This window comes from Oncorhynchus nerka, linkage group LG4, assembly GCF_034236695.1.
Source record: "Oncorhynchus nerka isolate Pitt River linkage group LG4, Oner_Uvic_2.0, whole genome shotgun sequence".
NCBI classification, from domain to species: Eukaryota; Metazoa; Chordata; class Actinopteri; order Salmoniformes; family Salmonidae; genus Oncorhynchus; species Oncorhynchus nerka.
In genome coordinates this window covers 30,970,287-30,995,185 of record NC_088399.1, presented here as the reverse complement: position 1 = coordinate 30,995,185, position 24,899 = coordinate 30,970,287, and the positions used below count along the sequence as shown (strand labels likewise).

The window sequence follows — 24,899 nt, the reverse complement described above, 5'->3', positions numbered from 1 at the left end:
TGGCCAGTCCTCTTCTGGCTGTGCCGGGTGGAGATTATAACAGAACATGGTCAAGATATTCAAATGTTCATAAATGACCAGCATGGTCAAATAATAATAATCACAGTAGTTGTCGAGGGTGCAACAGGTCAGCACCTCAGGAATAAATGTCATTTGGCTTTTCCGAGTCGATCATTAAGAGTATCTCTACCGCTCCTGCTGACTCTAGAGCGTTGAAAACAGCAGGTCTGGGACAGGTGGAACGTCCGGTGAACAGGTCAGGGTTCCATAGCCGCAGGCAGAACAGTTGAAACTGGAGCAGCAGCACGGCCAGGTGGACTGGGGACAGCAAGGAGTCATCATGTCAGGTAGTCCTGAGGCATGGTCCTAAGGCTCAGGTCCCCCGAGACATAGAAAGAGAGAATTAGAGAGAGCATACTTAAATTCACACAGGACACTGGAGAAATACTCCAGATATAACAGACTGACCCTAGCCCCCCGACACAAACTACTGCAGAATAAATACTGGAGGCTGAGACAGGAGGGGTCAGGAGACACTGTGGCCCCCATCCGATGATACCCCCGGACAGGGCCAAACAGGCAGGTTATAACCCCACCCACTTTGCCAAAGCACAGCCCCCACACCACTAGAGAGATATCTTCAACCTCCAACTTACCATCCTGAGACAAGGCCGAGTATAGCCCACAAAGATCTCCACCACGGCACAACCCAAAGGGGGGAGCGAACCCAGACCGGAAGATCACGTCAGTGACTCAACCCACTCAAGTGACGCACCCCTCCTAGGGACGGCATGGAAGAGCACCAGTAAGCCAGTTACTCAGCCCCTGTAATAGGGTTAGAGGCAGAGAATCCCAGTGGAGAGAGGGAAACCGGCAAGGCAGAGACAGCAAGGGCGGTTCGTTGCTCCAGTGCCTTTCCGTTCACCTTCACACTCCTGTGCCAGACTACAGTCAATTATAGGACCTACCGAAGAGATGCGTCTTCAATAAAGACTTAAAGGTTGAGACCGAGTCTTTGTCTCTCACATGGGTAGGCAGACCATTCCATAAAAATGTGTCAAGTGCAGAATCTGGTTGCTCCCCATTACACACTACAGACCAACAAATATTCTTTACATAAACAACATAGGAATCACTACAAAACTTATGTATGACCTCTTATACACTATATTAGGCCCAGCCTTTGGAACTTTGGTTTTCCTAGATATGGATAACTATATTATGATCACTACATCTGATGAATTTGGATACTGCTTTAAAGCAAATTTCTGCAGCATTAGTAAAGATTTGATCAATTCATGTTGAGTTCATTCATGTGCTGTTTGTAATTACCCTGGTAGGTTGACTGATAACCTGAACCAGATTGCAGTCACGGGTTACAGTTTGAAGCTTTTTCTTGAGTGTGAAGCTTGATGAAAGCCAGTCAATATTGAAATCATCCAGAAAATATACACCTCTGTTGATATCTCATACATTATCAAGCATTTCACACATGTTATCCAGATATTGACTGTTAGCACTTGGTGGTTTATAGCAGCTTCCCAAAACATTGGGCTTTAGGTGAGGCTGATGAACCTATAGCCATATTACTTCAACATTATTTAACACGATATCTTCTCTAAGCTTTACAGGAATGTGGTTCTGAATATAAACAGCAACACCTCCACCATTGGCATTACTGTATTTTCTGTAGATGTAACAACCATGTATTGCTACCACTATCATCAAAGGTATTATCTGAGTGAGTTTCAGAGATTGTCAGAATGTTACTAGCAAATTATTGATTTGATGAACCTTGTTTCTTAAGCTACATATGTTAATGTGGGCTATTTTTAGCACTTCTGGGATGCATGGTTGTTTTCATTGCTTTACTGGGAAGCTTAGCAGAAGTAGACATGCTCATGTTATTTATGTTAGTGGAGGGTGTTCTGCACACAATGGACTTCATGCTAGGGCACACCGACTCAGTTCTAACAGTATAACTGGTTCAAAGGCACATGATTACTGCATACAAAAGCTGTAAAATCAGCAGAGGCATTCAGGGCAGTTAGATGGAAATATATTGGGTTACTTACATTGTGTCTTCCAATGCCCCTGGGTTAATGTACATTTCCTGAAGCATTATGACAACTCAGCGACGCAATGGTTGGGATTAACTGAGCTGGGTTTGGGTCATTGATATGTCATTGTCTCAACACAGCTGTATAATCCTGTGAAAGGATTCTGGAACCTAAAAAAGTTGGGTGGATCCCATCCTCTTAAAACAAGCTTTGTTTCCAGAAGGTATCAAAATTGCATATAAATGTTACCTCAACAGAGCTGCAATAGTCAAGTAGCTAGTTATGAAGGGCTAAAGGTCTGCTGAAATGTTCAATGCCACAATTTAGGGATGGCACAGGGCCAGATATTATGGGCATTTGTTGGTGTCAAGCAGAGACCCAATCAGTTCTTTAAAATCCATCTTCAACTGTTCTGAGTTGACCTTCATAATGTCATTGAATACCACATGAACTATGATAGTCTCACTTTCCTGATGCAGGTTTAAAATGTTTGGGAGCAGCTTATTGATGACCTGTACTCATGCTCTTGGATACGTTTTTGCTCCAAGGACTGAGACATTTCTCACCATTGAACTGCCCAATACAATGCAAGTGGATGGAGAAATCCGCCCATTCCTAACCCTCAAACTATTCGTGGAACCTTTCACGGGCCCACGAGAAGCAGGATGGCGTGCTCCCGCAGCTCCCGGTGATAGGTCCAGACCTCCCACAGCAGGCAGAGCCCCATCAGATCCAGAGAGAGGGAAAGGAGCAGGGAGAAGTCTCTTTCTCCCCTTTCTCTACCTCACCCCCCTCTTTCTTTCACACTCTTTCCCTCTCATACGGTCCCTCTGTCTCTCTGATAGCCAGTGTTGGCTTTTACCAGAAAATATGCGTGGATCTGGGGGTGTTTAAACACGCAGCCAAGCTTTCAGGAGCTGGCAAATCATCTGGCGACCCCAATCAACTGACATCGAATGCAGCTAGCTAGTTTAGCCTACTCAAACACAAGGCTCAAACAGAGAGGGATGCTATGTTAGCTAGCTGGCTATTTCTATCCAACATTGGAACTCTTCCAAATCAAGGTGATTGATTGCCTTGTTTTCCCTGGCTGGCACAGTTTGTGTGTTTAGAGTTGTGTCCAGCCTCTCCTCCTCTCACATCCCACAGGGTCCCCTCATCAGAACGCCCCCACACACACAAAATTGAAATGTTGCCTCTAAACTCTGAAACACCAGGAAAGCTGCAGGGTCTGGCTTTGCTATTGTACCAGAAGCAGTCACAGTTGGCCATAAGTGTGAATTATTTATTGATTATAGTGCCAGAACCTGATCTTCAGATGTAGTTTCGTTCACATATACAGTGTTTCTATGCCATTTTGCAGACGTTTTTATCCAAAGCGACTTAGTCATGCTAGCTTACATTTTACGTATGGGTGGTCCCAGGAATCAAACCAACTACCCTGGCATTACATGTCCCATGCTCTACCAATCGAGCTACAAAGGACCACTTGTAAACATATTGAGTCTGTCAAAGCCTGTTAATCAAAGAGTATTAAGAGTGAATGGTAGAGCTTGAGCTGTCACTGGAATCGGGCTTCTAGGTACCCTGTGTTTTGTGTGTGCGCACAAGGCCAAGCAGGTGTCGGGCTACAGTGCACAGGTGGGATGTGTTGAAAGTACAGTTCTGGGTGCCGAAGTGGAGTGGCCTGATTACAGTACAACAACAGGCAAGGCAAGGTGACCTGGAGCAGTTTATTTGCACACAGGGAGTTGTGGATTCTGGCTATTTTTCCTCTCTCGTTCATCACCCTTCTCAATCACCCTCTGTCCATTTCTCTTTCCCTTGTCTGCCCTCTCGCTCATTTTTTGCTCCATATCTGTCCCTCTGACACCCTCTCTCGCTCATGATGGATTGTTTCCATCTCTCTTCTTCTTTTTGTCCCTTTCTGAAACACACTCCATCCCTGTCCCTCCTCCTCTCTTTCCCTGTCCCATTCTCCTTACACTGGTATGCCTCTCTTCTTCTCTCCCGTGCGGTGTGCTTCAGAGAGGGCAGCCTTCCCTATCTCCTTGGAGTAGGCGTGAGAGACCGGACACACTCTCCTCGACCCATGGTCCTTGGGAATAAACCTACCCAAATGTCATGCTGTTCTTAACCCAAAGTGAAATCAAACCCCAGACATCCTCCTCATTATCTTCCCTGAGCCACCGCAGCGCACCGCACTACCAAATATTCATACCGAAAACTTTATCAAAGCCAATAACACAGATCTTTCTCCACCTTCGTCTCTCCTCTTGCTCTGTCTGGAGCAGCAGGGGAGGGAAGAACGTGTGTATCTCACTCATTCCATGTGAGGGAAAGAAAGGAGGAGGAAGAAGTTGTCCTGTTTCACTGAATTGGGACAGAGTAGGTTCTAAATATGCTGGGAAGAGAAGACATTGTGTCCTCGTCTCCTTTGATTCACTGTCGCCAGAGCCGAGTCTCAATAGATAAGGTGACATTCACACTGGCTCTCTCTCGTGCGCTCTCTCGCTCTGTCTCTGTCGCTCTCGCTCTCTTTCTCACACACTTTTTCTTGTTCCACATATGAACACTTCCATACCTAACGTCACCAATATTGCACACACCTTACACATCATAAGTCCTTGCTAGGGCTTTTCCATGGCAAATACAGCTTGGGAAATAAATACATATGGTGTTTTTCTTCTCTCAATGGCAAAATGTAATATAAATGGAGTTTGATTGGCACCCAGTTGTGATGTTGGATCCAGCAGCGGCCAGAAGATCTAATTTAACCAGACAGACACATACTGAAGTAATTAGAGGCACTTTCGTGCTGACAGTGGAGAAGGGCCAATTATGTTTTGTTAGCCAGGCAGGCAGGGCAGGGTGCTAGCTATCAGGCTGCATTGTGTTGTGTAACCAGCCAGTATCTTTTAATTAGCAGCTGAGTAAGTCTGAGGGAAGAACCAACCAGAACCAGCACACAGCGAGCAGTAGTTATGGACAGAGCCAGGACTAGGATCTCACTGCCCCAGGGCTTTGCCTTTTACTTCGGCCGGTCGAGTGCACACACACACACACACACACACAACCTTGATTGGAGATGCAGGCTGAATTAGATTGCCTCTCCCAGATGACCTTAAGCCAGTGGCTGTAACGGAGGAGACAATTGTTAATGCCCTCGTCACACTCTCTCTCTAGCGCTGTCGCTCACTCACTTCCTCTCTCTAGCACTATCGCTCCCTCACTTCCTATTTCTAACGCTATCGCTCCCTCACTTCCTCTCTCTAGCTCTATCGCTCCCTCACTTCCTCTCTCTAGCTCTATTGCTCCCTCACTTCCTCTCTCTAGCTCCCTCACTTCCTCTCTCTAGCTCTATTGCTCTCTCACTTCCTCTCTCTATCTCGATCACTTTCTCTCTCTCTAGCTCTCGCTCCCTCACTTCCTCTCTCTCTCACTCCTCAGTGCGCTCATTCTGAGAGGGAAGCCTTCAGATTTTCTTGCACTCGTTAAACTAGAAAAGGCCCAAGGTGCAGATCTGTCTGTCATTAATATGCCCTCTTTCCCCGCTCATTTTCTCTCCTACGCTCATCCCTCTCACTCTCTCTCTTTCCTTCTCTCTATCCTAGCCACAGCTGCCAAAGTTCCCAATGGCCCCCGTCGTCTCTGTCCCCCCTCCGTTGGCTTCCAGAGCACCTGTGTACCCTGCTGATCAAAGACCCCCTGACGCCAATGCCTTCAAAAGCAAAGAGCCCCCCTCTTCCTCCCTCCTGCTACCCACCTCCTCATCCTCCTCTACCTCCAGAAGACCGGAGAAGGAGCGGGACAGAGCGAAAGGAGACAGAGACAAGAAGAAGAAGAAACACAAGAAGAGGTCACTGGCGAGATCGCGGTCTCGCTCCAAGTCGCGGTCCAAAACCAAGCACACCCTGCCCAGCGCTTACAAAACAGTCTGCGGGTCTAGGTGAGTGGTCCAACCCCTATCCACAAAATATACTCTCTCTCATCACAACATGGCCTTTACAGTGGAATAGGTGTTGTCATTTGGCCTGAGGCTCAGACATCTGAACATAATTCATTAACAGTACCTGATGCCTCTACCGTGCCTACTGCCTAATGAAGGAAGTGGCTTTCTGGCTGGCTGGCAGTATTATTTTGCAGTGGCTTCACTATAGTGTGTCGGCTTCCTCTCACTGTTTCCCGATGCCTCCACACACACTCCAAGTTTTTCATCTCAATTGTTTTCTACCCCCCTCACTCTTTTTGGAAATCACGGCCAGTTTGTCATTATCAGCGGGTGGAGTTGCTGTAATTATGCCCGCCTCGTGTCATTCTGACAAGCCTTAATGTAATTTCTCTGAGATTTAATCGTTTCTGCCCGAGGTTTTAAATCACTTACAGTATGTGAATTAAAGGGCTTAGATTGAGAAGGGGGCCTCTGCTGAGCCTCGTGTCAGAGATTTCCCTCCTCTAATGTGCAAGCACGCCAAATTTCATCCCTTAATCTTCTTTTTTTCTCCTCAACCGAGAAAGTCAAATAAAATACAGAAATCTTGGTTGCGGGAGAGTGAAAAGGATCCCTGATCATGACCAGTCACAGAATCAGTCAGCGTTTTGTTTTGTGTTGGGAGGCTGGAAGAGGTTATGAGCTTCGAACCTTTTACAGCGTAAAAAAAATATAAATCCCCAGCATCTTCCTTCCTAATCCTGAGAATGATGTCTTGGGAATGGAGCCTTCCTGCAGGTGGCTAGCTGGCTGCATATATGTTTTTGTGTATCCCAAGTAGCACCCTGGGAAAAAGTTGTGCACTGTTTAGGGAATAGAGCCCTGGTCAAAAGTAGTGCACTATATAGGGAATAGGGTGTCCTTTGAGAGGCAGCCTGTCTGTCTGGGTCTCGGGGGTGACAACCGAGTTAAGCTGGCAGCTCACTCTCCTCGTGTCCTTTCTCCCCCTCCTCTCCAGCTCTGTTAGTGACACGCTGAGTGCTGTCAGATACTGAAAGGATTACACACACACGCATGTCTCTGACCCTGTCATAACTGTCCATCACACTCATACAGAGAGAGAGAGAGAGGATATTGGTGTCATGCTGCTCGACACCATTAGCCCTTAGCAGTCCAATGGACCTCTCTCTCGCTCTTTCTCTCTCTCCCCCCTTCCTTCCTTGTGGTTGAGGACCCTGGCTGTGACACGGGGGGAGTTTCCCCCCTCGTTAACTCGTCAGCTGCTCGTCATTAACTACTGCTTTCCCACCATCTCCCTTTCTCTCTCTCTTCCCCTCCTCCCACCTACCCCTCCCTCCTTCTCTCTGTCCATCATCTGCATCATGTCTTAGTCTCAAGGTCAACTCTGTCCTGTCAGCCCTCTGACATTGTCTGTAGTCATTGACAGGTCTGTCCTGCCCCCATGCTTAGCCCCTGCACCCTTGCTCCACCTCTGGGGGTTTAATTGGGGCCCTTTGCCCCGGGGGAAGTCTAAGATCATTACCAGTGGAGTGTAGAGGCCCCCGTGGGCCCATGAAGGGCCAGGATGGGGTTAACAACATCCATACAGGACAGATGATAAGGTAGGAGATTTGGGGATGGATGGGAAAGAGCAGCCACTACGAGTCCTAAGGATGCATCCCAAATGACACCCTATTCCCTATAGGCCCTGATCAAAAGTAGTACACTATAAAGGGAATAGTGCCGTTTGGGTTATAGTCTCGATGTGGACAGAACTCATTCAATTTGCTCTTTAAAGTGTCTCTTTGATGGAGGTTTGGAGTCATTGATCATATGCTCTGGTACTCTGCTCAGGCTAAGTGGATGTAGATTTTCCCCTGAATTTTAAATGACCCTCTACCCCTTCCTCTGACAACTTCCTTTTTGCTCACTTTGTGACCTCTTCAGCCCCTATGGCAGAGGATGACCTCTCTGTTTGTGTTTATCCTTGTGCCAAATTGGCTTTCGTCCAGCGGTCCACTGTGTCCCCGGCTGCAAAGTACTTTTTAAACGGCTCCATTAGATCACGTTTTCATCTGTGTGTGGCCAGTTTGTGTGTGTGCGTTAAATATGTTTCTCTGTGGCTCAGTGAGAGTGGATCCAGACATGCACGTACGCTAGTGTTCTTAAATAAACGCTCATTTGTAGCTGGTTGGAGGGGGTTGTTGCCTTTAAATCAGGGGAAATGTGATTGTTTTTGTTAGTATTGTGTGAGTCATTTGGTGTGGTTGTTGCTCTTGGCAGTGGGATGTGAAACGGCTGAATCACCATGGTACTGGCATAATGGCTGTCCTGTATTATAAAGAGGGAGAGAGAGGAGCCTGTGATTTAACCACTCTGTAGACACTCGGGTTGCGCCTCAAATTGCAACCTATTCCTTATATAGTGCAGTACTTTTGACCAGAGCTTTGTGCACTCTAAGGAATAACGGACCATTTAGAACACAGCCACTGACATTTACATAGTGGCCTCTTGTCCTCCCTTAATATGTCCAATCTAATGGAGATCTTAACTGGAGCAACAGAGGGTAACAAGTACAATTTAACTTAGTTTTTTAATCAAATCTGTATTTTGGATGTTATAGAAGTTACCAGACACTTTTTTGCGGGTGCGATTTGGTTTTGAGAAACGTACCCCACCAGCGATAGACTTCCTCATGCTCATTCTGCAGGTTCAGGGGCACAGATAAAATATGAACAAACGCTCCAACAACACCCAGCCACTACTTCCCTGCGTAGCCCACGCATGTGCACACAAAAAAAATATCACTTGAGTCCAACAAAATATAATATTATAACGTTGTGGATGAAGTTCAGAATGACACAATGTCGTGTGTACAACGTCTAGAGACCTGCATCATTGCCGTTTCTAAAAGGACGTATTTTTGCAAGTTCACTTTGCGATATAGAAACATATAGTATTGTTTGAAAAACAAGGCCGTTCGCGAGCGCTTTATAATTTTTTTTTTTTTTTTTAACGCCAGTCGATGGCCACTATGGGTTCTGAAGAGTAAACAAGTGAAAAGTGGTAAACTCTACTTAATAAGTTAATAAGTGTTTCAAAATATTTTTTACTTTCCTCTCCATCTCAATATAGTAACTATGAGCACACCCATGAACAGTACTCTGATAGGTAATAATACTGAGAGGTGGGTAGAGCAGTTGAGGTCAGAGTACAGGGCATGGGGGCAGTTAGGTGGCCAGGGAATAGGCTGGGGCGTGGAAGGTCAGCCCCAGAGACCAGCTGCTGGTTAAAGCAGCAGGTTGTCAAAAATTGGCAATTTCCCTCCGATTGAGTATTTCACACCCTCCATCTCTCCTCAGTGGTCTCAGTGCTTCACCACTAGAGAAAAGCTAGTTTGGCCTCAGGCACTGGGGAAAATACTGCATATTTCAGTTTTTTATGTTGCTTTGAGTTTTCCTCTCCGTCCTTCCATCTGTGTTCCCTCTTCCCACCTCTCCTTCTTTCTTTCTCTCTCACTCCCCCCCCTTCTCTTCTCCCCCCTGTCTCTCTCTCCCTCCTTCCATCTCTGTGTTCATCTCTCAATCCCTGTGTCTGTCTGCAGGTCTCGCTCCAGGTCCCCTGGGAGGAAGAACAGGGGGGACAGCAGGGCTCGCTCGTCTGAGAGGAGGGGTGAGGAGAGGGAGCGCTACGGCCCTGCCGCCTGTCGCCTTGGCAACAACCTCGCTCTGCCCAGGAGGCACCCCAGATCCAGGTAGATAGGGCTGGGAACCTTGGAAACAGTCATAAAGGGGGAACAGTGGGACAATGCTGTGAGATAACTACATTTCTCTATTCAATGTAGCAGTTTGAGCTCCAGCAGCTCAGTGACTGTCTGTTTTGTGTCTCAATCCATTACTTCCTGAAAGGGTTTGGGCAGTTTCACCATGTCTCTCTCTATCCCTCCCTCCCTGTGCTCCAGGTCCCCTCATGAGAAGAGGAAGAGTAAGAGTTCTAGGGGCCAGCTCCAGAACAAGGGCTCCTCCTGTTCCCCCTCCTCATCCCCCGGCAGAGCCAAGAAGTCCCCAAGCGCCTCCCCTCCCACAAGCCCCACCTCCAGCCTCTCCAGGTAAAGCACCCGACCTCACCTGGTTGTTTATTAGGGCTGTCCCCAACTTTTTTTTAAATTGATCGACCATAGGTCGTCTGTTCTTTCGACCAATCGATTGGTCTACATTTTGAAACGTGTATTTTTCCATATATTGACACATCCGATGTGTTTTAATTAAATCAACTACACAACGTGACCAAATGTATGTGGACATCTGCTCGTCTAATACCTCATTCCAAAATCATGGACATTAATATGGAGTTGGTCCCGCCTTTGCTGCTATTATAGCCTCCACTCTTTTGGTAAGATTTTCCACCAGATATTGGAACATTGCTGCAGGCACTTGCTTCCATTTCGTCACAACAGTATAATGATGTCAGGGACTGGTTAGGCCTGGCTCGCAGTCAGCGTTCCAATTCATCTTAAAGGTGTTCAATGGGGTTGAGGTCAGGGCTCTGTGCAGGCCAGTCAAGTTCTTCCACACCGATCTCGACAAACCATTTCTGTATGGACCTCGCTTTGTGCACAGGGGCATTGTCATGCTGAAACAGGAAAGAGCCTTCCCCAAACTGTTGCCACGAAGTTGGAAGCACAGAATCAGAATGTCATTGTATGCTGTAGCATTGAGATTTCCCTTCACTGGAACTAAGGGGCCTAGCCTGAACCATAAAAAACAGCCCCAGACCATTATTCCTCCTCCACCAAACTTTACAGTTAACACTATGCATTGGGGCAGGTAGTGTTCTCCTGGCATCTGCCAAACCCAGATTCGTCCGTCGGACTGCCAGATGGTGAAAGGGGATTCATCACTCCAGAAAACGTGTTTCCACTGCCCCAGAGTCCAATGGTGGCGAGCTCCAGAGAACACATTGTCCACATACTGTTGTATATAGTGTATATTCACTGAGCTTGTCTGATGCTTTAAGCACACTGTTTGATTAAATAATTAAGACACACAAATGACTAGTGGGAGTCCAACCAGCTATTGATTCGATTGTGCAATTTCCAGGATCAGACTTGCTGTCTTTTATTTTTTTTAAACACAGCACAGCAAGTGACTGACTAGCACCCATTGTGTCTCTCTCCTCCCTGCTACGGCACCACCACAGAACATCAAAGTGTCTATCACGCTGTGTTCCTGAATCTGCAACATAATTATAGCCATTTCTGACTGAGAAGTTCTGTTACTGAAATCCCTCATTTGTTTAGGGGAAACATTCCCTCAACCCTTGCTCTCTTTACGTGACACATGTATGCATCACATGAACGTGACCTATTCGCACGGGCCTAGTACTACTAGACAGCGTTGGTTATGTAATTATTACTCCAAAATATATATTAGCAATCTGAGGTATGTCGTAAATTCCTCCCAGCCTTCAGATGTGAGATAAACAGTCCAGTTACACTTGATGTGTTTTAAGTCTATGGATGAAAAGGTAAACTTATCATTTCCAAACATTTAGGTCAGTTGTATGCAGCTTTGTGGTCTATTAACTGCAAGGGTTGCATTAAATGGGCTCAATATTTTTTGCTGAAGCATTTGGCAATATTCAATTAATATGCAATAAACATACAGTACCAGTCAAAAGTTTGGACACACCGACTCATTCAAGGGTTTTCCTTTATTTTTACTATTTTCTACATTTTAGAATAGTAGTGAAGACATCAAAATTGTGAAATAACACAAATGGAATCACGTAGTAACCAAAAAAGTGTTAAACAAATCAAAATATATTTTATATTTCAGATTATTCAAAGTAGCCACACTTTGCCTTGATGACAGCTTTGCACACTCTTGGCATTCTCTCAACCAGCTTCATGAGGAATGCTTTTCCAACAGTCTTGAAGGAGTTCCCACATATGCTGAGCACTTGTTGTCTACTTTTCCTTCACTCTGTGGTCCGACTCATCCCAAACCATTTCAATTGGGTTGAGGTCAGGTGATTGTGGAGACCAGGTCATCTGATGCAGCACTCCATCACTCTCCCTCTGGGTCAAATAGCCCTTACACAGCCTGGGTCATTGTCCTGTTGAAAAACAAATGATAGTCCCGCAAACCAGATGGGATGGCATATCGCTGCAGAATTCTGTGGTAGCCATGCTGGTTAAGTGTGCCTTGAATTCTAAATAAATCACAGACCGTGTCAACAGCAAAGCACCATCACACCACCTCATCCGTGCCTCATGGTGGGAACCACACATGCCTAGATAATCTGTGTACCTACTCTGCTTCTCACAAAAACACAGCAGTTGGATCCAAAAATCTCAAATTTGGACTCATCAGACCAAAGGACAGATTTCCACCAGTCTAATGCCCATTGCTGATGTTTCTTGACCCAAGCAAGTCTCTTCTTATTATTTGTGTCCTTTAGTAGTGGTTTATTTGCAGAAATTCGACCATGAAGTCCTGATTCACGCAGTCTCCTCTGAACAGTTGATGTTGAGATGTGTATTTTACTTGAACTCTGTGAAGCATTTATTTGGTCTGAAATCTGAGGTGCAGTTAACTATAGTGAACTTGTCCTCTGCAGCAGAGGTAACTCAGGGTCTTTTCCTGTGTTGTTCCTCATAAGAGCCAGTTTCATCATAGTGCTTGATGGTTTTTGCGACTGCACTTGAAGAAACTTTGAAAGTTCTTGACATTTTCTGGATTGACTGGCCTTCATGTCTTAAAGTAATGATGGCCTGTCGTTTCTCTTTGCTTATTTGAGCTGTTTTTGCCATATTATGGACTTAGCCCTATTTGGTAAAAGGCTATCTTCTGTATACCACCCCTACCTTTTCACAACCACAACTGATTGGCTCAAACGCATTAAGAAGGAAAGAAATTCCACAGATTGACTTTTCACAAGGCACACCTGTTAATTGAAATGCATTCCAGGTGACTACCTCATGAAGCTGGTTGAGAGAATGCCAAGAGTGCTTTTTTTATTTTTTTTAATAAACTTTTTTGCTTACTACATGATTCCATATGTGTTATTTCAGAATGTTGATCACTTCACTATTGTTCTACAATGGAAAAAAAGAATGGAAAAACCCTGGAATGAGTTGGTGTCCAAATTTTTGGCTGGTACGGTATATATCAAATCAAATCAAATCAAATTGTATTTGTCACATACACATGGTTAGCAGATGTTAATGCGAGTGTAGCGAAATGCTTGTGCTTCTAGTTCCGACAATGCAGTGATAACCAACAAGTAATCTAACTAACAATTCCAAAACTACTGTCTTATATAAGGATATATGAATGAGTGATGGTACAGAGCAGCATACAGTAGATGGTATCGAGTACAGTATATACATATGAGATGAGTATGTAGACAAAGTAAACAAAGTGGCATAGTTAAAGTGGCTAGTGACATAAGAATGCAGTCGATGATCTAGAGTACAGTATATACATATGCATATGAGATGAATAGTGTAGGGTAAGTAACATTATATAAGGTAGCATTGTTTAAAGTGGCTAGTGATATATTTACATCATTTCCCATCAATTCCCATTATTAAAGTGGCTGGAGTTGGGTCAGTGTCAATGACAGTGTGTTGGCAGCAGCCACTCAATGTTAGTGATTGCTGTTTAACAGTCTGATGGCCTTGAGATAGAAGCTGTTTTTCAGTCTCTCGGTCCCAGCTTTGATGCACCTGTACTGACCTCGCCTTCTGGATGATAGCGGGGTGAACAGGCAGTGGTTTGGGTGGTTGATGTCCTTGATGATCTTTATGGCCTTCCTGTAACATCGGGTGGTGTAGGTGTCCTGGAGGGCAGGTAGTTTGCCCCCGGTGATGCGTTGTGCAGACCTCACTACCCTCTGGAGAGCCTTACGGTTGAGGGCGGAGCAGTTGCCGTACCAGGCGGTGATACAGCCCGCCAGGATGCTCTCGATTGTGCATCTGTAGAAGTTTGTGAGTGCTTTTGGTGACAAGCCGAATTTCTTCAGCCTCCTGAGGTTGAAGAGGCGCTGCTGCGCCTTCTTCACGACGCTGTCAGTGTGAGTGGACCAATTCAGTTTGTCTGTGATGTGTATGCCGAGGAACTTAAAACTTGCTACCCTCTCCACTACTGATCCATCGATGTGGATAGGGGGTGTTCCCTCTGCTGTTTCCTGAAGTCCACAATCATCTCCTTAGTTTTGTTGACGTTGAGTGTGAGGTTATTTTCCTGACACCACACTCCGAGGGCCCTCACCTCCTCCCTGTAGGCCGTCTCGTCGTTGTTGGTAATCAAGCCTACCACTGTTGTGTCGTCCGCAAACTTGATGATTGAGTTGGAGGCGTGCATGGCCACGCAGTCGTGGGTGAACAGGGAGTACAGGAGAGGGCTCAGAACGCACCCTTGTGGGGCCCCGTGTTGAGGATCAGCGGGAGGAGATGTTGTTGCCTACCCTCACCACCTGTGGGCGGCCCGTCAGGAAGTCCAGTACCCAGTTGCACAGGGGCGGGGTCGAGACCCAGGGTCTCCAGCTTGATGACGAGCTTGGAGGGTACTATGGTATTGAATGCCGAGCTGTAGTCGATGAACAGCATTCTCACATAGGTATTCCTCTTGTCCAGGTGGGTTAGGGCAGTGTGCAGTGTGGTTGAGATTGCATCGTCTGTGGACCTATTTGGGCGGTAAGCAAATTGGAGTGGGTCTAGGGTGTCAGGTAGGGTGGAGGTGATATGGTCCTTGACTAGTCTCTCAAAGCACTTCATGATGACGGAAGTGAGTGCTACGGGCGGTAGTCGTTTAGCTCAGTTACCTTAGCTTTCTTGGGAACAGGAACAATGGTGGCCCTCTTGAAGCATGTGGGAACAGCAGACTGGTATAGGGATTGATTGAATATGTCCGTAAACACACCGGCCAGCTGGTCTGCGCATGCTCTGAGGGCGCGGCTGGGGATGCCGTCTGGGCCTGCAGCCTTGCGAGGGTTAACACGTTTAAATGTCTTACTCACCTCGGCTGCAGTGAAGGAGAGACTGCATGTTTTCGTTGCAGGCAGTGTCAGTGGCACTGTATTGTCCTCAAAGCGGGCAAAAAGTGATTTAGTCTGCCTGGGAGCAAGACATCCTGGTCCGTGACTGGGCTGGGTTTCTTCTTGTAGTCCGTGATTGACTGTAGACCCTGCCACATGCCTCTTGTGTCTGAGCCATTGAATTGAGATTCCACTTTGTCTCTGTACTGACGCTTAGCTTGTTTAATAGCCTTGCGGAGGGAATAGCTGCATTGTTTATATTCGGACATATTACCAGACACCTTGCCCTGATTAAAAGCAGTGGTTCGCGCTTTCAGTTTCACGCGAATGCTGCCATCAATCCACGGTTTCTGGTTTGGGAATGTTTTTATCGTTGCTATGGGAACGACATCTTCGACGCACGTTCTAATGAACTCGCACACCGAATCAGCGTATTCGTCAATATTTCCATCTGACGCAATACGAAACATGTCCCAGTCCACGTGATGGAAGCAGTCTTGGAGTGTGGAGTCAGCTTGGTCTGACCAGCGTTGGACAGACCTCAGCGTGGGAGCCTCTTGTTTAAGTTTCTGCCTGTAGGCAGGGATCAGCAAAATGGAGTCGTGGTCAGCTTATTTGCTACTGCTCGACCAAACAAATCTTGGTCGACCAACAGCCTATCGACCAGTTGAATAAATGGGGTCAGCCCTAGGTCCATTATCTTGTCTACATACTTTTTATCTGATTTTATTCATTTACATTTACATTTACACTGAAAACGTTTTACATAAAACATAGAAAAACACAAATGCAAGTGAAATGCTCTACCCACAGGTGACAGGTGTTAATATGAGGCCCTGTCTCCATCCCTCCCAGCCACTGAACTCCCTCTCACTTTATTATTGCTCTCTTTTATCTCCCTAATCTTTCTCCCTCTCTCTTTTAACCCTTCTAACTCTTTTTCTCTCCCCCTCTCTCTCCCCCCACCCCATCTCTCCCTCCGTCTGTCTCCCCCATCTCTCCCTCCGTCTGTCTCCCCCATCTCTCCCTCCGTCTGTCTCCCCATCTCTCCCTCCGTCTGTCTCCCCCCTCTCCCTGTCTGTCTCTTCCCCCCTCCTTCCCCGTCTGTCTCCTCGTCTGTCTGTCTCTCTGTCTGTCTACCCGTGTCTCTCTCTCGCTCTCTCTTTAGGGACGGCTCGCAGGAGAAAGATAACCAAGTTCCCTCAGCCAATGTCTCCTCCATGCAGTCCAAAATCACTCAGGTACCTCTTCTTCGCTGTCTCACTGTACAGTGCCTTCGGAAAGTATTCAGACCCCTTGACTTTTTCCACATTTTGTTATGTTACAGCCTTAATCTAAAAATGTATTTTTTTAAATGTAATCCTCAGTAATCTACACATAATACCCCATAATGACAAAGCTAAAACAGGTTTGTAGATACATTAGCAAATGTATTAAAAATAAAACAAAGAAATAGCTTATTTACGTAAGTATTGATTGGACATGATTTGGAAAGGCACACACCTGTCTATATAAGGTCCCACAGTTGACAGTGCATGTCAGAGCAAAACCCAAGCCATGAGGCCATGATTGTCTGTAGAGCTCCGAGACAGGATTGTGTCGAGGCACAGATCTGGGGAAGGGTATCAAAAAATGTCTGCAGCATTGAAGGTCCCCAAGATCACAATGGCCTCCATCATAAATGGAAGAAGTTTGGAACCTCCAAGACTCTTTCTAGAGCTGGCTGCACGGGCAAACTGAGCAATCGCGGGAGAAGGGCCTTGGGGCAGGGAGATGACCAAGAACCCGATGGTTACTCTGACAGAGCTCCAGAGTTCCTCTGGAATTCGAACATCTTGACCATGTTCTGGGAGAACCTTCCAGAAGGAAAACCACCTCTGCATCAGTCCACCAATCAGGCCTTTATGGTAGAGGTGCCAGACGGAAGCAGCTCCTCAGTAAAAGGCCCATGACAGCCAGCTTGGAGTTTTCCAAAAGGCACCTAAAGACTCCCAGACAATCAGAAAGATTCTCTGGTCTGATGAAACCAGGATTGAACTCTTTGGCCTGAATATCAAGCGTGTCACATCTGGAGGAAACCTGGCACCATCCCTACAGTGAAGCATGATGGTGCCAGCATCATGCTCTGAGGATGTTTGTCAGTGGCAGGGACTAGGTAACTAGTCAGGATTGAGGCAAAGATGAACGGAGCAAAGTACAGAGAGATCCTTGATGAAGGTTCACCTTCCAACAGGACAACGACCCTAAGCACACAGCCAAGACAAATCTCAATGTCATTGAGTGGCCCACCTAAAGCCCAGACTTGAACCCGATCGAACATCACTGAAGAGACCTAGAAATAGCTGTGTGGCAATGCTCTCCAATCCAATTTGACAGAACGTGAGATGATCTTCAGAGAAGAATGGGAGAAACTCCCCAAATACAGGTGTGCCAAGCTTGTAATGTCATACCCAAGAAGACTCGATGCTGCCAAAGGTGCTTCAGCAAAGTACTGAGTAAAGGGTCTGAATACTTAATGTGATATTTCAGGGGGGGGTTTCTTTGTCATTATGGGGAATTGTGTGTAGATTGATGAAGGGAAAAACTATTTAATCAGTTTTAGAATAAGGCTGTAACCTAACAAAATGTGGAAAAAGTTAAGGGGTCTGAATACTTTCCGAATGCACTGTATGTATATTAACATGGGCCCATATTCACAAAGAATGACAGAGTATGAGTTCTGATCTAGGATGAGGACTCCCCTGTCCATATAATCTTATATGCTACCTGTCCCAGACCTGCTGTTTTCAACCCTCGAGACAGCAGGAGCGGTAGAGATACTCTTAATGATCGGCTATGAAAAGCCAACTGACATTTACTCCTGAGGTGCTGACTTGCTACACCCTCGACAACTACTGTGATCATTATTTGACCATGCTGGTCATTTATGAACATTTGAACATCTTGACCATGTTCTGTTATAATCTCCACCCGGCACAGCCAGAATAGGACTGGCCACCCCTCATAGCCTGCTTCCTCTCTAGGTTTCTTCCTAGGTTTTGTCCTTTCTAGGGTGTTTTTCCTAGCCACCGTGCTTCTACACCTGCATTGCTTGCTGTTTGGGGTTTTAGGCTGGGTTTCTGTACAGCACTTTGAGATATCAGCTGATGTAAGAAGGGCTAAATAAATACATTTGATTTGATATTCATTAGGATCTTAAAGGTAGAACTGATCCTAGATCAGCATTCCTATTCTGAGACGCTTTGTGAATGCAGGCCCAGATGTCCTAGCATGTATTCCATAAAGCACATTACAGTAGGGTGTTGTACAGGTACTCCATATCTCTCATTATGACATGTGCACAAAGCACAGCAGTTCAGAATCAGCTCATTGTTAGCTGGGATGTACACAGGGACTGTGGTTCCAAGGATAGTCGGCCCTTGTGGCAGCAGCATTCTACAGAACACACAGCTCAGAGATTTCAGTACACTGATCCCAGCACAGATTACATCACTTCTATCTTCAATCTCTGTGGGCTCAGAGCAGCTGATCTCTGAACTCAGGTCAGATTTTACATTTAACATTCCTCCTCTGTGTTCAGTAATGTGCACATAGGCGTTTTATTTGTTGTGTTTATCTCCCTGTCCTGGTGTTTCTGGCTCTCTCATCTCTCTTGTGACTTTGTGCGCAGCTGACAGCTGAGCAGAGCTAGTTTACATTACAGAGGCTTTCATCTCCAGAAGAGAGAAAAAGAGGATCAACTCTTCCCCGAAAGTCCTGACTTTAACATATTATGCAATCACCCCCTCTACTAGTCACTCCTCTGGTAAGCTGTTGGGTTGGAGAGAGAGAGGTTCTCGTCTAGGGTAGGATCACACTGCCTGTTCACCAACAGGGCTATGAGTGAGGAATAGGGAGGTTGTTATATGAGATCTATGAGGGAAGCCATAATGTAAAGTAGACCATTAAAGAGAGAGATTGGAGTTTTAAAACCATACGTTTGAAATAACTTAAAAGCTTAATTCACAGCTGGGGGTGCACACCCAATGCGTTTCAACTTAATGTTAAAAACGCTGCTTCCTCAGGCGGCATCTTTTATCTACCTCACACCTGTTGTAAATTCATATGTAATCTTTCCCCCTCTCTCTCACTCATCCCCAGGCTCATGATGAACTGTCCTCCTCTCTCTCACTCATCCCCAGGCTCATGATGAACTTTCCTCCTCTCTCTCACTCATCCCCAGGCTCATGATGAACTTTCCTCCTCTCTCTCACTCATCCCCAGGCTCATGATGAACTTTCCTCCTCTCTCTCACTCATCCCCAGGCTCATGATGAACTTTCCTCCTCTCTCTCACTCATCCCCAGGCTCATGATGAACTTTCCTCCTCTCTCTCACTCATCCCCAGGCTCATGATGAACTTTCCTCCTCTCTCTCACTCATCCCCAGGCTCATGATGAACTTTCCTCCTCTCTCTCACTCATCCCCAGGCTCATGATGAACATTCCTCCTCTCTCTCACTCATCCCCAGGCTCATGATGAACTTTCCTCCTCTCTCTCACTCATTCTGCTTATGGAGCGTGTTCATTCATTCTCCCTGCTCTCATAAATTAAAGAAATCAAATCACGTGCGCCGAATACAACAGTGAAATGCTGACTTACAGGCTCTAACCAATAGTGCAAAAAGTATTAGGTGAACAATAGGTAGGTAAAGAAATAAAACAGTAAAAAGACAGTCTATATACAGTAGCGATGCTATAAAAGTAGTGAGGATACATACAGACACCAGGTAGTCAGATTGATTGAGGTAGTATGTACATGTAGATACAGTGGGGGGAAAAGGATTTAGTCAGCCACCAATTGTGCAAGTTCTCCCACTTAAAAAGAGGAGAGAGGCCTGTAATTTTCATCATAGGTACACTTCAACTTTGACAGACAAAATGAGAAAAGAAATCCAGAAAATCAAATTGTAGGATTTTTTATTAATTTATTTGTAAATGATGGTGGAAAATAAGTATTTGGTCAATAACAAAAGTTTATCTCAATACTTTGTTATATACCCTGTGTTGGCAATGACAGTCAAACGTTTTCAGTAAGTCTTCACAAGGTTTTCACACACTGTTGCTGGTATTTTGGCCCATTCCTCCTTGCAGATCTCCTCAAGAGCAGTGATGTTTAGGGGCCGTTGCTGGGCAACACAGACTTTCAACTCCCTCCAAAGATTTTCTTTGGGGTTGAGATCTGGAGACCGGCTAGGCCACTCCAGGACCTTGAAATGCTTCTTACGAAGCCACTCCTTCGTTGCCCGGGCGGTGTGTTTGGGATCATTGTCATGCTGAAAGACCCAGCCACATTTCATCTTCAATGCCCTTGCTGATGGAAGGAGGTTTTCACTCAAAATCTCAAAATGCTCTCTAGCAAACTTCAGACGGGCCTGGACATGTACTGGCTTAAGCAGGGGGACACGTCTGGCACTGCAGGATTTGAGTCCCTGGCGGCGTAGTGTGTTACTGATGGTAGGCTTTGTTACTTTGGTCCCAGCTCTCTGCAGGTCATTCACTAGGTACCCCCGTGTGGTTCTGGGACTTTTGCTCACCGTTCTTGTGATCATTTTGACCCCACGGGGTGAGATCTTGCGTGGAGCCCCAGATCGAGGGAGATTATCAGTGGTCGTCTTGTATGTCTTCCATTTTCTAATAATTGCTCCCACAGTTGATTTCTTCAAACCAAGCTGCTTACTTATTGCAGATTCAGTCTTCAGTGTCCTTTGACAGCTCTTTGGTCTTGGCCATAGTGGAGTTTGGAGTGTGACTGTTTGAGGTTGTGGACAGGTGTCTTTTATACTGATAACAAGTTCAAACAGGTGCCATTAATACAGGTAACGAGTGGAGGACAGAGGAGCCTCTTAAAGAAGAAGTTACAGGTCTGTGAGAGCCAGAAATCTTGCTTGTTTGTAGGTGACCAAATACTTATTTTCCACCATAATTTGCAAATAAATTCATAAAAAATCCTACAATTTGATTTTCTGGGTTTTTTTTCTCATTTTGTCTGTCATAGTTGAAGTGTACCTATGATGAAAATTACAGGCCTCTCTCATCTTTTTAAGTGGGAGAACTTGCACAATTGGTGACTGACTAAATACTTTTTTGCCCCACTGTATGGTTAAAGTGACTATGCATATATGTTGAACAGAGAGTAGCAGTAGCGTAAAAGAGGGGTTGGCGGGTGGTGGGTGGGACACAATGCAGATAGCCCGGTTAGCCAATGTGCAGGAGCACTGGTTGGTCGGCCCAATTGAGGTAGTATGTACATGAATGTATAGTTAAAGTGAATATGCATATATGATAAACATAGAGTAGCAGCAGCGTAAAAAGAAGGGTTGGGGGGTGGCACACAATGCAAATAGTCCGGGTAGCCATTTGATTACCTGTTCAGGAGTCTTATGGCTTGGGGGTAAAAACTGTTGAGAAGCCTTGTTTTCCTCGACTTGGCACTCCGGTTCCGCTTGCCACATGTTTTGTAAACAACAGGTGTAGACTAACAGTGAAATGCTTACTTACGGGTCCTTCCCAACAATGCAGAGAGAAAGAAAATAGAGAAATAATAGAAAAATAAAACACAATAATAAATTCACAATGAGTAACGATAACTTGGCTCTATACACGGAGTACCAGACCCGAGTCGATGTGCCGTGGTACGAGGAGGTAGATATGTACATATAGGTAGGGATGAAGTGACTAGGCCACAGGATAGATGATAAACAGTAGCAGCAGCTTATGTGAATCAAAAGAGTTGGTGCAAAGAGGGTCAGTGCAGTTATTCCAGGTAGCTATTGGTTAACTATTTAGCAGTTTTATGGCTTGGGGAGTGGGGGAGTATGACAATGCTTACAAATATTTAGAATGAATTTGTTTGGACGTTAGAAGCATTTTCTGTCACGCTCAAGTACAGTACATGTCACGCTCCCTCTCCACCTTTACACGTTCTCTCACACACACTCTCTGAGTCATACTTCTCTGTCTTTGACACTTTCCTGCTTTCTCAATCACACTCACACATATAGTACTTAAAACACCCCCCTCCCCCTCTTTCATCAATTTCTCACCTGAATAAAGCAGCATCTGTGGAGGCTTCAGTACCAGCCTTGTTTAAAGCCCCAGTCTCACATCATCTACTCAGACATTAACTCCATTATCCATACCGCCATCTTGTTATATCTTTTGCCTCAATTTGCTGTGGTGATCCTGCTCCTCCTTCCTGCTGTTTTTACGACCGCGTGGAGGTCACTGTGGTCAGGCTGTACTCTCTTCAAGGACCCTGATCACCACCACTGCTTTCACTCACATTTATCCCTCAGTGTGTGTCTCTGTTGGTCTCTGTGTTTGTGTGTGCATGCGTATTCGCCTTTGTTCTCTGTGCGTGTGCTCTTGCTTGCTCACTCATGACGGAGGAGAAGGAAGAGAACAGCGGTAGAGGAGAAGGAAGAGTAGTGATATGCAATAACTCCCCACGTCAGACCTGAGCAAGGAGAAACTTGTATGACAAGCGGCTTATTCAGCGGCTCACGCTGAAAGATTTACTATATCCCCTATTTGGTGTATAATCTCCAGGTTGGACTGTGTTCAGATTGGGACTGCTTACCTAACTAGGAGTGGATCTGATGGCCTTCTATTGCAGGGAGGTGTCCTATAGCTGTCCTATAAGTTGTCCTATAGCCTACTGTCATAAATAGCCAGGAATATATTAAGCTGTCCTGGTTGAAAGATAGCCCAGGGAGGGAGGAAGATTTGTATTTGTGTTGAATTGTGATGGTGGAGAGGCTCTCTGAGAGAGTAGACAGAATATAGGACTGTAGATTTCTTAACCATGCCATATTTCCTCTTTTCCTCATTATTGGTATTTTATATGGCACACTCACTCACTGTCCTCTTTCTCCCTCTGTGTCGGTTTCCATCTTTCCTCTCATCTCTCTCTCAATCTCCCCCTCTTCCCGTCTCTCTACCCCTCTCTCTTCCCTTTACCTTTCTTCCTACCCTTCTTTCTACCCCTTTCTCTACCCTTCCCTTCTCTCTACCCCCCTCTTCCCTTCTCTCTACCCCTCTCTCTTCCCTTATTTCTAATCCTTTCTCTACCCTTCTTTCTACCCCTTTCTCTACCCTTCTCTCTTCCCTTCTCTCTACCCCCCTCTTCCCTTCTCTCTACCCCTCTCTCTTCCCTTATTTCTAATCCTTTCTCTACCCTTCTGTCTACCCCTTCTCTCTTCCCTTTCTCTTCCTTTTCTCTTCCCTTCTATCTACCCCTCTCTTCCCTTCTATCTACCCCTCTCTTCCCTTCTTCCCTTCTATCTACCCCTCTCTTCCCTTCTATCTACCCTTCTCTCTTCCCTTCTATCTACCCCTTCTATCTACCCCCCTCTCTTCCCTTCTCTTTCCCTTCTATCTACCCTTCTATCTACCCCTCTCTTCTTCTCCTTCTCTTCCCTTCTCTCTCCCTTCTCTCTTCCCTTCTCTCTTCCCTTCTATCTACCCCTCTCTTCCCTTGTATCTACCCCTCTCTTCCCTTCTATCTTCCCTTCTATCTCCCCTCTCTCTTCCCTTCTCTCTTCCCTTCTATCTACCCCTCTCTTCCCTTCTATCTACCCCTCTCTTCCCTTCTATCTACCCCTCTCTCTTCCCTCCTATCTACCCCTTTCTTCCCTTGTATCTACTCCTCTCTTCCCTTCTCTCTTCCCTTCTATCTACCCCTCTCGACCCTTCTCTCTTCCCTTCTATCTACCCCTCTCTTCCCTTCTTTCTACCCCTTTCTCTTCCCTTCTCTCTTCCCCTCTCTCTCCCTTTCTCCTTCTCAGGATCTGATGGCCAAAGTACGTGCCATGCTGGCTACCCCTAAGCCCTTCCAGCCCAACACTTCCTGAAGAGGCGTAGCTTTATAGCAGCTGATTGGGAAAAGGGTGGAGCTTCACCATGTCTGCCTCTCTATGACGACAGCTTCCAGCGACAGGCCCTCGACCAATCAGCAGGCAGCGTCTTTTGCCTGGAACTGTTTAGCATTCATATTCCTCTGTCTGAAATTTATTTGATCTACTTTGATACTTAACTGGGTGAGCGTATCTACAGTATATTTCGAATGGCAGTAGATGTGAAGCGAGCAGAGTAGATTAGCTCGTAAATCAACTACGTGGGACTTTTCTTACGTGTCATGAGAGAGCCTGCATCACAGCAATGATCACGCAGCAGCCTGCTAAAGTTTGGATGCCCCTGTTCCCAACATCTGTTTTCAGCACGAATAAGACAACAGAGCTTCAAAGTGCTGAAATAATTAATAAAGTAAATTGCATCTTTCAAAAAATGAATTGTATGTTCTCCAAATTGATGACGGAGGGCTTTGCAGTGTAATTGTGCAGCTGCCAGAGCGCCTGAATGCTATCCTTCTGTGAAGGACCTTTCCATCTCCCTATGTCTCTCTTTTGCCAGGTCAGTTTTAAACTGGGGTCTCTGTTTCCAGTCTGTTGTCAATCAGTTCCAGTGTGTGGCCTTCAATTTTTGTTTCTACGTTTGTACATGGCTGATTGTGGAGCTGCTTTCTTAACACAAACTGTCAATAAAGTTTGAATGATGGTTTGGCAAAGTGTTAAGGTGTTCTCAGTCAGTGGAATCTCTCTGGTACATAAAGGTCAGGGGGTCACGTTTCCTATGAATTTAATTCAATTAACCTCAACAGTTTATTTATTGGTTGGAAATAAATGAGCAAGTATTGACATAGCAGAAATAGATTAAGTAGAGATACACTCATACATGTTCCCTCTTTTAAGGACAAAGCAGCAGTGGTTACCAGGGCTGGTGTGAGTAAATCATGAGGGAGCGTCCTCACACAACCTGTCCACAAAAC

The 24,899-nt window shown here is 45.7% G+C and overlaps 1 protein-coding gene across 5 annotated transcripts in view; it reads left to right on the top strand.

Moving 5' to 3' along the window:
- LOC115122013 (splicing factor, suppressor of white-apricot homolog) overlaps positions 1 to 24,638 on the top strand; it is a 133,260-nt gene extending 108,622 nt beyond the window's left edge. For 4 of the 5 annotated variants that reach the window (XM_065017451.1, XM_065017450.1, XM_065017454.1 and 1 more), the window contains exons 14-18: positions 5,675 to 6,009; positions 9,596 to 9,745; positions 9,953 to 10,099; positions 16,202 to 16,274; positions 23,860 to 24,638. In XM_065017451.1, the coding sequence (XP_064873523.1) occupies positions 5,675 to 6,009; positions 9,596 to 9,745; positions 9,953 to 10,099; positions 16,202 to 16,274; positions 23,860 to 23,925 (771 nt within the window). In that variant the 3' untranslated portion in view covers positions 23,926 to 24,638. The remainder of the gene's footprint in view (positions 1 to 5,674; positions 6,010 to 9,595; positions 9,746 to 9,952; positions 10,100 to 16,201; positions 16,275 to 23,859) is intronic. The other variant, XM_065017452.1, reaches the window with a different exon arrangement.
- The last annotated feature ends 261 nt before the right edge of the window (positions 24,639 to 24,899 follow it).